This window comes from Terrapene carolina, unplaced genomic scaffold, assembly GCF_002925995.2.
Source record: "Terrapene carolina triunguis isolate 2854851 unplaced genomic scaffold, T_m_triunguis-2.0 Scaffold130, whole genome shotgun sequence".
Lineage (NCBI taxonomy): Eukaryota > Metazoa > Chordata > Testudines > Emydidae > Terrapene > Terrapene triunguis.
In genome coordinates this window covers 24,144,349-24,160,244 of record NW_020664481.1, presented here as the reverse complement: position 1 = coordinate 24,160,244, position 15,896 = coordinate 24,144,349, and the positions used below count along the sequence as shown (strand labels likewise).

Below are 15,896 nucleotides of genomic sequence, written 5' to 3'. Positions count from 1 at the left end.
AAACACAGTTAAAAATCCTTTAAACCTTTTATTAAAGATACAGAAAATGAAGAAAAAACAGTTAAAGCATTTGAAATGTAACATATTAAGTAAGGCTTTTATTTTAACAACATCCTTTGTTCCCTTTCCCTTTCTCTGAAGTTAGTCTTTAGAAGGAACAAACCCCTTAGAGGGTATTCTTTTGGGGTGGGAAAAAAGTTAATTGAGATGGGCTGGAGCTACCGTTGTTGTTAAAGTTCGATCCTGTTTCCTAGAAAGCAAAACAAGACAAAACACACACACAAGCAGAAGAAAGAAAGAAAATGCAGGTTCTTTCTCTGGTGTTTACTCTCAATTACAACTTCACTGCTGGCAAAACATGGGCACAGCATACAGGCTTTTCAACCACTACAAGAACTGGCAGATTTATACCAGCATCAGGCTGTTTAGGGGATTGCTTTTATCTCCCTCTCTGCTCACAGGCTTACAGTAATGTTGCAAAATATGCAGTCTTGGCCGGCTAAGCCAGACTCTTGTTAGAAGACAAAACGAGAAGCATAGGAAACAGAAGAAAAATGGTGGGGAAGGAAAAAGACACACTGGGTTCAGGTGACAGTCTCACATTCCTGGTGGCAGTCAAGATTCAGCCAGAACTGGTGGAGGTGGCAATGTCATCCGTCCCTCTGTTAGCTCGGTCTGGTAAGGACAGCTCTTGGGATCAAGACTACGAAGGCCCACTGATGTTACAGTGGATCTCAAGGATAAATGAAGGTGGCAACCATGATAGTAAAGCTTGCTCTTTTCCCTTCTTTTAGTCAGCAGTTGTCCCCCTGCACTTCCTCTATAACAACTTTGATCTCAAAGCCTCTTTTATTTTAAGGACCCTGAAAGGGAGTGAAGGGCGGAATAGTCCATCCTCCCACTATTTTGTCCACCAGCAGGCCTAATTTCTGATACCAAGTTTGGTTCATTGATTTCTGGGCTCGCATTGTTCTTGTTTATCTGGCATGCTCATAACAGTCCTTGAATTACGTCAGTAGGTCTTTCTGTTTGGACTGATTTAGTCTCTCTTTTTTTTTGCACCTTTCCCCACCAACATTTGTTGTTAGGTTATTGAACCTTTTTATTAATTTTCATTCACTTTTCACAGATGAGCTCACAATTAGGGTAAACTAATTCGGTTGTTTGCGCCCACTACTCAAGTTGGAAGGCTGTTCCAGAACCTCACTACTCTGATTTTAGAAACCTTCTTCTAATTTCCAGCCTATTCCTGGCCATTTGTTCTTGTGCCAACGCTGTCGTATAGCTTAAATAGCTCTTCTCCATCCATGGTGTTTACAGTGGTGCATGCCATAGTAAAGCCCCTGGGGAAACTTATAATTCTGTAGTCCGAGGAGGGTTTGAATGGTTCGCCTCATATCAAACAATGAGTATAAAATGAAATCTTGACCATCCATTCTGAGCACTGAATGGAATGGAGGTCCTGTGGACAAAATAGTTTGTGATCATGTAATTAAAGACTGTATCATAATGCATATGCAACCTTAATTCTAGAACTTCTTAACTTATGAATGCTTTACTTTGCAACCTTAACATTATACAAATTACATATAAAAACCTACATTTAAAGAGAGTGTAATTCACCCCGTGCAGAGAGCCAGCAGAAGGTCTACAAACTATTTAAGTCCCATTTCAACCTTATGTCAAGGACTTACGCAGTGTGTAGGCCTCGTGCAAGGTCTCTGCACAGAGGATGAATTTTATTTATACTGTCCAAAACAATACCAGCCACTTTACATACAAATAGTAAGATATTCCTTGCCCCAAATTGTTTAAATATACACCATGCAGTAGGGGAAAAAATGCAATACAAGGGCTTGTTTGGGGAGGGGGTGGGTAGGAGGGGTTGGAGTGGTTTTGTGCTTTTATTCTTTTTATCTCCCTCCTGCCTATTTTGCTTTATGTCCCTAACAATGTCTGTTAGCTGCACAAGAGGAATGCAGCATTCTGAGTATCTATCTGTAAAGTTAAATGGTGTTTTAAGCACATTCCCTTGTACTCAGGCTTTTTCACATTGTGCTTCCCATAGGAGACACTACAGTTCGATGTGAGCAACTTGATCTGCTTCAAGATTGGCTGGCTGATTTCCGAAAATCTACCTCCTCCTCCAGCACAGCCAATCCAGAGGAGCTGGTGGCTTTTGATGTGATCTGTGGAGATCTCAACTTTGACAACTGCTCATCTGGTGAGACAAGCTTTTCTACTTCCTCTTGAATACGTAGCATCACAGTGAGCTACTAAGGTATTGTAATATCTCCTCTAACTGCTTTAGAGCAGTGATCTGCAATTGTACATGGCTTTTGCAATCACATTTAAATAAGAATAAATTGCTATAAAAACTTTTAAAAATGGGAGTAAAGATTGTTAATCTGAGTGGGCAAACCCAATGTTTAAGAGATGCCTATTCATTAAAGAGGAAATTTCTAAGGCACAAAGGGCAGTCCTATCATTTGTGCCTTTGACAGTCTCCACCAAACTCTAAAAGAATCAGACAGGTAGCTCTTACCTGCTCTGCACTTTTATTGTCACTATGGCACCTATATACCCTTTCTTTCTAGTTACTAATATATATCAACAGGCATATAATCACTGGGTACCTGTGGAAAAAATCTTACATAACTGTGTAGTTAAAGACTGTATCATAATGCATACGCACAAGGGGGCTGAATTAATGTTCCGAAGGCAACTTTAATTCTGGCATTTACTATCTTTAAGGACTTGACTTTGCAACCTTAATATTCTTTTAACTTATTTTTTGGAAGTTATTCCATATATGGAGGGCAGAGGACACCATTAAAAGTAGACATTTACTACAAACAGATGTTAAATTTGCAGTGGAATTCTGAGTAAAGAATATCTCACACACTAGGATAAAGTCAAACATGATACAGTAAATGTTATTTTTAATGGCAGCAACTGTATGTGTTTGCACAATGTGTATAGGCAATTACATAAATGGATGTTAATTTATTTCAACTGGCTCATCACTACACTAGCTGGGCATACCACAGAAATTAAAAAGAACAATTATTACCAGCAATTGGCACAAATCAAAAAATCCATCCCAACTTCTAACACTACTGTCTGTTAATGCGGGATCCCCTCTAAATTATGTTCTAAAATTAAGAAATATTCAAAGTAAAAAAAGTCTTGCATTATGTTCCAAAAGTAAGTGAATTGGGACTCTGTTGGACTGTAGGAGAGCAAATTTCAGAACCAAAGGCTGTCTACTAGTGATGTCTTGCTGCTTGCTCAAAGGAGTTTAACCCTGAGCCCAAACAACAGAAGCTTTTCTAGAAAAGCAACTGATCTGAAACGTATAGGGAGAGGGGTTGTCTAAGAGAACCAGCATTATAGATACTAGCTACCACCACCAAGTAGCAGCTTGGAAGCCAGCACAGAGTGTAAATCACAGGTGATGTATATTCGTGTGTGCATGCCCCACTAAATAGGCAGGTAATTGCAAAATGCTCTTGCTGAAGCAGCCAAATGACCTCCAATGGTAGCCTAAATAGAACACATTATAGTAGTCCAGCCTGGAGCTGGCAAAAGGCATGGAGAGGGCTACATCTGAGCTACTGCTACTATGTGGGCATACAAAGAGATGGATACACTAGGACCGTCAGAGTGTGAACCAGTGAGACAAGGGGTAGGAACAATCATGAGCACCGTGAGTCTCTTAATATGTTCTCTATTGTGCATATTGGTTTATACTGTGCTTTTAGTCAGCTAGGTTAAAGATAAATTCAAGCTTCGGTGTTCAGATTGGGCTCTAAAGTTTAGGACCAGCAGGTTTATGGATTCTTAGTCACTGTTCAGGCCCATTTGCTTAGTGGAGATATTAGTGTCTATAGGGAATCCATCCCCTCTAATGAAGCTGGGTGTACCAGTTATGTCAAATAAAAAGATACCTCCTGTACAGTCCAAAATAACTACTATTTTTTCATATCATGTCTTTGAATGTGCTTTTCTTTTGAAACTGTTGATGAGATCGATATAGTGCTAATCACCACTGACGAGGTTAATTAATCTGGTTTGGATAGATAGTTGTTCAAATTAAAAATTCAAAATGTTAACTGTCCCTGCATTGCCTGGTCTTGTCTCATATTTACATGTGCTACTACTTGGCAGTCAGGATTCTCAGGAGATGAATAACCTATCATACTCCGCTTTGGATCAAATGCTCACGGTCAATTTAGTTATTGCATCTCCAATCTCATATGAACCCTTAAGTTGAGTAGAAAGGTATCTGAAGAACAGAACATGAAGTTGGCAGACACTCTGACTTGGCATCTGGAATTATGAATCAACATTCCAGAGCTGAAAGTCAAGATTTATTGACCAGAGTTTATTAGTAAAGCAAAAATTTCCCTATGCTTTATTAGCTCAGAGGTAAATCAATTTTAGCTGAATTCAGATACATCCAATCAGAATTCAGTTATTTACATACTTGTGTAGCTTTGCTTCAAATCTTAAAATTGCTGACCTCTGATGAGATAAAGAAACTTCCTGGTTTGTAAACATGATCATTTCATCCAATGAATGATCTAGAATAATCTTTTTGTACAATATGTAGCAAACATAGTATGTGCATTTTAGCCAAGTGTCAGATGTTACTTGGTTGACAATATATTTTTATACTTGTGAAGCTGGGGTACAGTGGTTGAGTTTTTGTAGGCATGTTTGCAGAGGGGTTTAAATTATTGAAATGTAACCATTGTTAAAGGGGACGCTAACAAGGTAAAAGCTGTTCTTAGATGTGTTACTAACAATCAAAATCATTAAAAGCATTGAAAATCTGTTTTATTTTTGCTATTAATGCAGTTTACTATTTTGCACTTTTGAAATGGAAGTTGAAATTAAGTTGATCACTTTCATTTTCTATTTATAGTCAGTCTCACTTTTTGGTTCTCATGCATTAAATTAGAACAATGCTGGAGTGTTTGTGTTTACAACTCTGCAGGGGAATGTTTTTAATTTTAAAAGTCACAGATCTTTGTTAGGTAATGTACTTCAGACTGAAAATGTAGGTTTTGTATTTTTAAGTGCTAAATCTTGATACAGTATTTACCAATTTTGCACTGTAAAGAGTCTGGAAGGTTTTAAGGAAAAAAATTAACTGAATATTTTTAGACTCGCCAGCTTTCTTTACAAACTGTGAAATTGTAGAATAGTTTGTTTCCTCCCGTGAAAATCCAGCTCTAACTCTTTGTTGAAAGTTAAACCATTAATCCATCTGACATTCGCAAGTTCCTTAGTCACCCCATGTTTTAGGGCCATTTGCAGCAAGTCATTTGTACCCTAGTACTAGAGAGTTATCACACTTCTAACATCAGTACATTGAATTCTCAGTTATCAGGAACTTTATTATAAGGCTGTCTTTAATGTCAGGCTGATGTAGTCTGACTCTGATGGAAATCTATTATATTTTAAACCTTTTGCTATGAGGTAAAAAAAACGTTCAATGAGAGGGGCTAGGCTGTACCTCTCAGCCATGAATAGTAACAATTGCTGCATGGTAGTGGATTAATAATCACAGAATTTTATTCCTTTCCATGGCTTCTCTAATGAAGGTTTGTAGGCATATGAAACCCTGAGACAGAGCAAAACTTGAAGAAATAAAATTGCAGAGTTCATCTGGTCCTTAAATAAAAATACCTGAACAAAATCAATAACCTGCTGAGAGAGGAGGGATTTGATTTAAGTGTACCTGTCAAATCTTAAATAACCTCGTTTTCTGCAATTCCTCCAAGATATGTCTGCTAATTTATTACAGCCTCAGCCCCAGAATCGTCTTGTGGTTCTAAAGACGGCAACTTTCAAGGCAGCTGAGACAATGCGGGTGCAATAGTTGAACTGGAGGTATCAGTTCTCAGCTCAGTAAGATACACTGAACAAAATGCAAGAATGGGATCCTGTGGCCCTATAGCTAGGGACAAAACAGATACAATGACGTAAGAGCCTGTAACAGCCTCAGGGCAGTGGATGTTTAGTACGAATGTGGCTACAGACTGAACACGTGTTTCCTTTTTCTGACCCCTTCTAGTTGGAATTGAGATAATCACACAACATCATCCCTTGGCAAGAATGATGTTGCTTTCCTGTAGAAGCAGGTCTGGTTTGCTCCTGTTGATGCAGGGCAACGTCGTCCTTAGGTGATACATCTAGCTCAAACTTCAAAGAAGTTCCCCCTCCCTTGTTTTGAGTGTGTCCATTTTCATACACATTTATGGATTTTGTTGCCTTGACAATAGCCTGTGACAAATGACATCATTAGTTCCAAGTGCAGGGACTTGTGAATGTTCCAAGGATCCCTAAAGGGAACTTGAACTGTTGATAAGAAATTCTAAAATCTAAAATGGTGGAAGTGCTGCAAAGAAGAAAATTATCAAGGGACGCTGCCAGTTTAATAGGTTTTTAAAAAAATTATTGGATTTACAGCAGTGCTGGTATTTTCAGTTTGAGGGTCTGATCCTGCAAATACTACTAGATATGAGATTTACTATAATAAATAGTACACCCTGAATTTTAATTCTCCTAGCTCCTTCATCCAGTGCCAATAGTACTAGTTTGTTGTTACATTAAATAATCCTAGAGGCATATATTTGCTATTAGACTTGAAGCAAATAAATTGGTACTAATTGTGTTCCTGGAGAAATTAAGCATTGAGAATGCATGTGGTATGCTGCTTGTAATTTGGACTACTTTAATATTCAGGATAACAATATCACAACACAAAATATCATTTCTCAGTCAGTTATGTAACCTAAGTGTTTCGTGAACAGTGCATCTTGTGAGGCAGTCATACCACAAGCTTCTAACTTCAACAAATGCGCTGCAGAGACTATGTACATACCCAGCTCACCATCGGTCCTGTCAATATGAAGCCAGCGGGTGTAGTTCTGCACTGCCTAACATTTAACACCTACATTGTGTCGTCATTTATGTCAGTACACAGCCAAAGGCAATGGAGAATCAGGCCCATTAATTACTCCCAAAAATCAGATGGGCAGGAGTTCGCAGTGAAACTTTTGTTGTTGTTTATACATTTTCTTCTGTTTTAAAGTGCTCTATTTTCCAACAGTGACTCTTTGTTCTTAGTGGAGTTTTGTTGGCGGGGGCAATTATTTGGAGAGTTCAGGCAGTGGAGAATAGGATATTAACAACTAATTGTATACAGTAGCACCAACCAGCTCCAATGACATTAGGGCTCCATTATGCTGGGTGCTGTACCAATGCATAGTAACAGTAAGGGACAGATTTTTAAAAGGTATTTAGACACCTAAAAATGCAGATAGGTGCCTAGGCAATTTTGAAAAATTCCCCACTAGGCACCTAACTCCCATTGGGCATCTATCTGCACCTCTAGGTGCCCAAGTACCTTTAAAAATCTGGCCCTAAAGAGTTTAGGCTCCTAATTAAGATAAGATGCAACAAGGCAGTATAACGAGGGAGTGGAGGCGACCAGGGATAGGAAAGTGGCCTATTTTTCATGATTTACAGTTTTGGAGGATTTTAAATATACATGTAACATTTTTAATGCCATTAATCTCAACTGGCCTAAGGTCTTTCACCTTTAGATCACCAGTTCAAATCCAGCCTAGGTAATTAGTGCCCAAAAGTCATCATTTGCTGTCTGTTCAGTGGGCCAGTTGAAATGAGTTGGTGATATTAGCCCAGTTCCTCAAACGTGCCACCACCACAACTGGCACTAATTGGTACGCCGTTGGCAGTCTTGCAGACTAGAAATTGAAAGGGCATGGAGACTGGTCCCTCCAGGACAGGGGTTATGTAAATTACCCAAGCAAGGTGGGAAATCCACATTCCCATTGCCTGCAATCAAACCTGTTTTGAAGATAAATAAGGGGCATCAGTTCCTTCAGCTGTCAATTTAGCATTAAACTAGTGATAAATGGGAGACATTTAGGAAATGCTTTTGTCAAATCTGAGGACTAAGATTTAGAGAATTTATAAAATGTAGCTCATGGTTAATAAGAATCTTGACTACAATTGTGAGTTTTGGTTTATTTGTTTTTTTAAAATTCATTACAGAATGTTGCGAATATCACCTTAGAAACCAAAATGAAATCAGGTTCCAAATTAAATTAGTGCTGCTGTAGTCTTGTCCAGAGAGGTTGCTTCAGAGTGATGGGAGGAACCTCTTCTCCCTTCCAGGGGCACGAGCGGAGGGGACAGATCGGAGAGTCAAGTTTGCCTTTTGCATGGTACCAATTTTTGCACTGCATTTTAAAGCTTGCACTATGTGATTGATTTGCCTTTCCCTGGACTTGTTCTTTCCTTGCAGAGGACAAGCTGGAGCAGCAGCACTGCCTGTTTACACGCTACAAAGATCCATGCCGGCTTGGTCCTGGGGAAGAAAAACCATGGGCAGTTGGTAAGGTTTTGTCTCAAACCGATTTTATCCTTATATGGCCCTGAGACACCACCTGCAGGCAGCATATGGTATAACTAAGGGGCAGTAACAATTAAGTTGGGACTAAAGATTTACAAACTGTGGTTTAAAAGTGTTATGTCTTTTGTAAGCCTCAGAGTGCTTTATTGTATTATAAACTGTACCCAAATAGTGGATAAGGTGATTTCTACCAAAATGCAGCCCCTGCTGGAATTGAACATGGCATCAGTTTATAAGATTACTCAAGTACCCTGCCACAGTTTAGCCATTTTTAAATTAGCTTTTAAAACTCAGCTGAACCATTGTGGTTTCTCTGTATTCCAATTCTAGTCTCTCAGTTACACCAAGCTATTTGTATGTAAACTGAAGCATTCAGCTGATGATTCGACTCTTCCAGCCCCATTAATTGCTGATGTTCTAAATCAGTGTTTGTGACAAGGTACTTAAACAATTCCATTGGCACAGTTTTCATTTTCACATCCACTTCAAACTGCATACCTTAAGAAAAAATTCATTCCTGGTGTAATTCCACTGATTTCAACTGTGTTACACTAGAGATTACTTTGCCCACTGCACTTCCATGAAAAACTTTAAAAACAGGAGTGATGATCGAGATACAAAAGGAGCGCTTAAACACGATAAAGTAATTGCGGAGAAACTAAATGGATTCTTTGCTCCGGCCTCCAGACTGAGGCTGTTAGGGAAATTCCCAAACCTGAGCCGGCTTTTGTAGGTGACAAATCTGAGGAACTCTCACAGATTGAAGTGTCACTAGCGGAGGTTTCGGAATTAATTGATAAACTCAACATTAACAAGTCACCAGGACCAGATGGCATTCACCCAAGAGTTCTGAAAGAACTCAAATGTGAAATTGCGGAACTATTAACTAAGGTTTGTAACCTGTCCTTTAAATCGGCTTCTGTACCCAATGATTGGAAGTTAGCTAATGTAACACCAATATTTAAAAAGGGCTCTAGAAGTGATCCCGGCAATTACAGACTGGTAAGTCTAACGTCGGTACCGGGCAAATTAGTCGAAACAATAGTTAAGAATAAAATTGTCAGACACATAGAAAAACAAACTGTTGAGCAATAGTCAACATGGTTTCTGTAAAGGGAAATCGTGTCTTACTAATCTATTAGAGTTCTTTGAAGGGGTCAACAAACATGTGGACAAGGGGGATCCAGTGGACATAGTGTACTTAGATTTCCAGAAAGCCTTTGACAAGGTCCCTCACCAAAGGCTCTTACGTAAATTAAGCTGTCATGAGATAAAAGGGAGAAGGTCCTTTCATGGATTGAGAACTGATTAAAAGACAGGGAACAAAGGGTAGGAATTAATGGTAAATTCTCAGAATGGAGAGGGGTAACTAGTGGTGTTCCCCAACGGTCAGTCCTCAGACCGATCCTATTCAACTTATTCATAAATGATCTGGAGAAAGGGGTAAACAGTGAGGTGGCAAAGTTTGCAGATGATACTAAACTGCTCAAGATAGTTAAAACCAAAGCAGACTGTGAAGAACTTCAAAAAGATCTCACAAAACAGCAAATGAAATTTAATGTGGATAAATGTAAAGTAATGCACATTGGAAAAAAATAACCCCAACTATACATACAATCTGATGGGGGTTAATTTAGCTACAGCGAGTCAGGAAAAAGATCTTGGAGTCATCGTGGATAGTTCTCTGAAGATGTCCACGCAGTGTGCAGGGGCGGTCAAAAAAGCAAACAGGATGTTAGGAATCATTAAAAAGGGGATTGAGAATATATTATTGCCCTTATATAAATCAATGGTACGCCCACATCTCAAATACTGCGTACAGATGTGGTCTTCTCATCTCAAAAAAGATATACTGGCACTAGAAAAGGTTCAGAAAAGGGCAACTAAAATGATTGGGGGTTTGGAACAGGTCCCATATGAGAGAGATTAAAGAGGCTAGGACTCTTCAGCTTGGAAAAGAGGAGACTAAGGGGGATATGATAGAGATATATAAAATCATGAGTGATGTAGAGAAAGTGGATAAGGAAAAGTTATTTACTTATTCCCATAATACAAGAACTAGGGGTCACCAAATGAAATTAATAGGCAGCAGGTTTAAAACAAATAAAAGGAAGAAGTTCTTCACGCAGCGCACAGTCAGCTTGTGGAACTCCTTACCTGAGGTGGTTGTGAAGGCTAGGACTATAACAGCGTTTAAAAGAGAACTGGATAAATTCATGGTGGTTAAGTAAGTCCATTAATGGCTATTAGCCAGGATGGGTAAGGAATGGTGTCCCTAGCCTCTGTTGGAGATGGATGGCAGGAGAGAGATCACTTGATCATTGCCTGTTAGGTTCACTCCCTCTGGGGCACCTGGCATTGGCCACTGTCGGTAGACAGGATACTGGTCTAGATGGACCTTTGGTCTGACCCGGTACGGCCGTTCTTATGAGTGGTGGTTTCACTTAATTAATTACCTTGATTTGATTGATTGAGGAAGTGGTTAGAGTAGGTCAGATTGGGTAGTTTGCCAGGAAGGTTTAAAAAGCTTGGGGGGGGTGAGGGGGGGCAGAGGGTTCTGTGCAGGAGGCAAGGGAAAAGAGACATTTAAGAATCAGAAAGAGGGAGAGTGGAGGAACTGAGTGCAAGCATTCCCATCCTCATTGCTATTAGGGAGGTTTTTTTGCATTCGTACTGAAATGGAAGAGTCCCATTAGATCAAAAGCATTAGCCTGCATGGGCAAGATACAGTCCCTGAAGGGAGGATATATCTTAAACCGATAGCACCCTTGTCCAAAGCAAATGCAAAGTGAGTATAAAATGCTATCAAATCAGAAAGGAACACTTTCTGATTCCACTCTCTTTGCACCACTACAATTAACTACACAAGGTGCAAGTAGCAATAGGTATGCTGAGCTAGTCACGTGTTCCTTTTTGTTCACAGGTACCTTGTTAGATCCTGAAGGATTGTATGACGAAGAAGTGTGCACTCCAGATAACCTACAGAAGTATGCACTCAGTCTCTCTTTCACTGTTTACAGACAATTCATTGAAAAGCTAGTTTGTCATTTTCCATTTAATATTTTAATTCAGGTGATAAGTGACTACAATTTACTATCCGATGGCTGTTTGGTGGCCTTTGAGAGATGTGTTTCTTACGTTTGATTTGGCAATAGCAGCAGAGGTACTAAGGATTTAATTAACTCTAGACACTGTACTGACTTTGCATCTCTAGAGGTGGTCCCGCCTGACCCGCAGGAATACTGTGAATGTGGCATGATGTAAATATGTATAGATAATAAAAGGTTAAAGCACTATAGTATTACTGCCCAAGCCAGATAGGGGAGTCATGCTGTCTTATGGCCAAGTGGAAAACTTCAGATTCTAGAGATGTCACTCTGACATCTTTAACCAGCACTAGATTTACACCAAAACATTTTAAAAAAATAAAATGGCTGTGGAGGGGGGGTAGAAACAAAGTAAACTCTGGGTCTAACCAACCTTGAATTTTGGGCAAGTTTGGATCATGACTCCAAACCCTGTGGCTATTAACCATATTATCAAAAGAGGCATGCACTACAAAATTCAAAGCTGGTTAATATTCAATGAATTCACACCTATGTATACACTCAGTTTGTAGGAACAGGACAATAAAACCAAGTTTTGAATGCTACCAGACTGGGCATAGCACAGCCTGTTTGAAGATCTCTCCACAGCTGACCAGTCCAGCAGACTTGGTACTAACAATGAGGGAACTAGCTGAATAAAATAACTGGCCCAAGAACTAAAACTCAACCCAGACTAACCCTATGAGGTTATGTAGATTCTGTCATAGTAGTAGAAAGCTCCCATAGTTCATTGTACGTAAACCATGAATGGGGCAGAGGGGAGAAATGATCATCACATCAAACATGCCATGGGAAAAAGAAAAGCGGAGTATCAGCCAACAGTACTGGCCTGTACTTGCAGTTTATTTTCATGATATGTTTGATGTAGCTGTGTGTCTTGGGCATGTTCCAACTCACTGCTGCAAAAGACCACTTACCAAAGGCTGACGAAACCTTAGGAGACATTTCTTTAAGGACTATACGAGGCCTATGCTTAGATAATATACTGTTGAAGCAATTCTGATGCTAGTTTAGTACTTTGCTGAGCAACATCTTTAACAGACCTGGTCTACACTACGACTTTAATTCGGATTTAGCTGCGTTAATCCGAATTAACCCTTCACCCGTCCACACTACAGAGCCAGTTAATTCGAATTAAAGGGCACTTAAAATCGATTTCTGTACTCCACCTCGACGAGCGGAGTAGCGCCTAAATCGATTTTGTTAATTCGAATTAGGGTTAGTGTGGCCGCACACCACCGAATTACTGTGTTTAAATTAATGGGGTAGTGTGGCCGCACACCACCGAATTAATGTGGTTAAAAACCGAATTAATTTGCTTAGTGTGGCCGCGCACAATCGAATTTATACAACCTGTTTCCCAAATTCGAATTATCTAAATTCGGATTAATCCCGTAGTGTAGACATACCCACAGACAAGCACATGCTTGTCCTTTGGCCATCTTGTCTTCATTAGTAGATTGTATAAATCATAATAAGTATAGAAGATCCAACTGCTGCATGGTATCAAAACATACTTACCGGTACTTTCTACGGTATTTCTGGAAGTCTATAAATGAAATATACTACGGTGATAATAAGGTTGTTTGAATAGGTACTGGGTTAAATATGTGAAACAAGGGTAGTCATGAAACTCAACTAAGTTAAAATTTAGTTGTATGGAACTTACTGATTTTAAAAGATAAAATCTGCGTCTAGCCTATATTCAACAATTTATAAGCTGTAGCCTGTTTTAGGAACACCGTATTAATAAGTAGCCAGGAGCAGTTATTAAGGGCAAACTTTTCAACAGGCCTCCAAAATCTACAAAACTATTTACATTTGCAGATTTGCCTGAGCAGGCCAAATGACCCCTCTCTTACATGCACAGTTGCAGGCACATCCATTCAGATGTACAAGATGCAAAACTATCCTGTACTAAAGACATTTATGCAAGTAAAAGAGGAGTCCATTTGGCCTGCACAAGCAAATCTGCAACTGTAAATATGCATGTGCACGTGATTCCCCATTTTATGGCTCCAAGTGCAGGCATGGAGATTTACAAACTGGAGCTCCCTAAAATTTTTGTGGATTAATTTTCAAGGGGTCCTTTGGGACAATTTGTCATTTAACAGATTTACTGTTCCTATTAAAATAAAAAACAAATATACAAAAAACCCAACCATAAAAAGGAGCTATTTGCATTTAGTAATAAACATGGGTCACATTGATAAATGGTTTATAAAGGATTAATACTTAGTTACATACATGAATAAGTGAATAGTATAGATGGTTATGAGCAATCCACTGAACTCTTAATTTATTAGCCATTTATTCAAACATCTGTCATTTATTAACTATTTAGAAATTATTTTATGTGCAACCGTAATAAAGTATGACTGAAAAAAGGTGTTCAGGAGTTTTGTTACAGGATTAAACGAAAGATTTACCTGCTAAGATTTGCATCGGGGCTCCTCTTTTCCTGGAAGACTTAGCAATTTCCTCACCCTCTGAAGTCCTCATCCAAAGCCTACTGCAGTCCATGGGAATCTTTCCATTGACTTGAATGGACTTTTAATCAGGCCTTAAAGGAGGACAGGGATTTTCATTCATAGCTTTTCTGAAAGTGATTTAAGGCTTTAGAGAGGCCATCCCCTATAGGAGGGAACCATTGGAACTTGGATTCAGGCCTTGGCCAGTGATTTGCAGGTACTATTTATAACAACATTTATCTGTAATTTTAGAGTCCACATTACATTAATGATTTTAGATTGTAAAAGTTAATTAAAATGCTTTAAAAAACCTAATCAAAGCTCATTCATAACTGATATAGAGGTGAAGTGCATAGAGAATCTAAAATGGTATCATCAGCATAAAGATGGAGAGGAGCTTCCAGCTGTCCGACTTATATTGTTAATGTAGACGGCAAATCAGATTGGGCTTAAAATAGATGCTTGCAGAAATCCTTCAGTAGTAAAATTTGGCTGCGACATAAACCCATCCAATTTAACAAACTGTTTATATTGGCATAGGTAGCTCTGGGAAACGGTTCAGCAAATCAGAGTCAATGCCAATCTCCTACAGTCTATTAATAAAATCACATCATTAATTGCTTTAGATGAGTCAATGAAGGTACAGCACAGACTTGTCCCTTATTAAAAGGATAAGTAATGGGAACTATCATACGAGCTAGAACAAGCTTGACCCCCTGATTAGCAGAATATAATAAGCATCAATAGTGAGCAAGCTGTTTATTAACTAATTTTTCTGTAAATCTGGGACAAGTTAATAAGGTAGATATTGATCTTTTACAACTTGGACTCCACCTCTGAACAATGGTTCAATGTAAACACACTTCCATTTTGAAGGAGCCTTAGCTGTAAAGCTGAGCTTTTAATTTAGGGCAAGTAATTTCTTCTCACAGAAGGTGAAATTTACCCTGATGCAGAGGGCCAACACAAGGCAATCTGCATCATTTAAGCACCACACAAGGTCGGTGGGGTGTGGAGTATTCACTGGTTGTACAGAAGTACCAGGACTCTATACTGGAACAAGGTCTCCATGGTCCAGCACAGAAGGCCCCATTAGGGACCAGTCAAGAGATGAGATTCAGATCTACATTTATGAAGATTCAATGGCCCCAAAGCAATCTGTGTGGAGAGAGTGTGGCCCACAATTCCATGCTACAAGCTGGAACAGCAGCAGCAGAAAGGCTGTGGGGCCTGCACAATTTCCTGCCCCCCTGGGTTGTGGGATGGCTTACCCAAGCTTTGTGCAGGTGGAGTGAAATTGACTCCAGAATGTCAGACACCAGATCACATTCTCTCACTCACGTATCATACTTTTTGCAGGTGTGGAGTCAGACGACAGTCTGATATTAAATATTAAAAATGAGCTGTGCTTTATTAGTTGTGATTGGCCACTATAGTCACATGGTATTGTTTCCATGCTCTAAATGGAGGAGTGATAACTTTTGTAATAGGCAGGAAGGTTTTAAAAAAAGCCACCTGGGGGTATTAAATCTCTCAAGGTTTTTTTAAACCCTTTCGGTGTCCTAGGTCTTATCTGAGGCATTAGCCCTATAACGTGTATATCATATTGGCCAGGCATAACTTATTACATTCCCATGGAGTAGTTATGTGCTACTTCTGTGCCATGGCATACACCCTCTGCACCTGCTGTGTCAAGCAGCAGCCCCTCACATATAAGTGATCTGAATTTTACAGAGAATGAAATTTGCATGAAAATTTAAAATTCATTGGCCTGGAGTATTTGAGATGAAAATTCCTTTTCCATAAACATTTGTGTAGATGACTCAATCGCTGAAATGGGCACAGGAAGTGAATGTAAAAGGGGCG

At 39.3% G+C, this 15,896-nt stretch overlaps 1 protein-coding gene across 1 annotated transcript in view; it reads left to right on the top strand.

Annotated features, from left to right (window-relative positions):
* Positions 1–15,896, top strand: part of SMPD3 (sphingomyelin phosphodiesterase 3) — a 158,588-nt gene that overhangs the window by 135,892 nt on the left and 6,800 nt on the right. Inside the window, exons 4-6 of the mRNA XM_029911769.1 lie at positions 2,069–2,224; positions 8,345–8,434; positions 11,376–11,439. Of these exons, the coding sequence (XP_029767629.1) occupies positions 2,069–2,224; positions 8,345–8,434; positions 11,376–11,439 (310 nt within the window). The remainder of the gene's footprint in view (positions 1–2,068; positions 2,225–8,344; positions 8,435–11,375; positions 11,440–15,896) is intronic.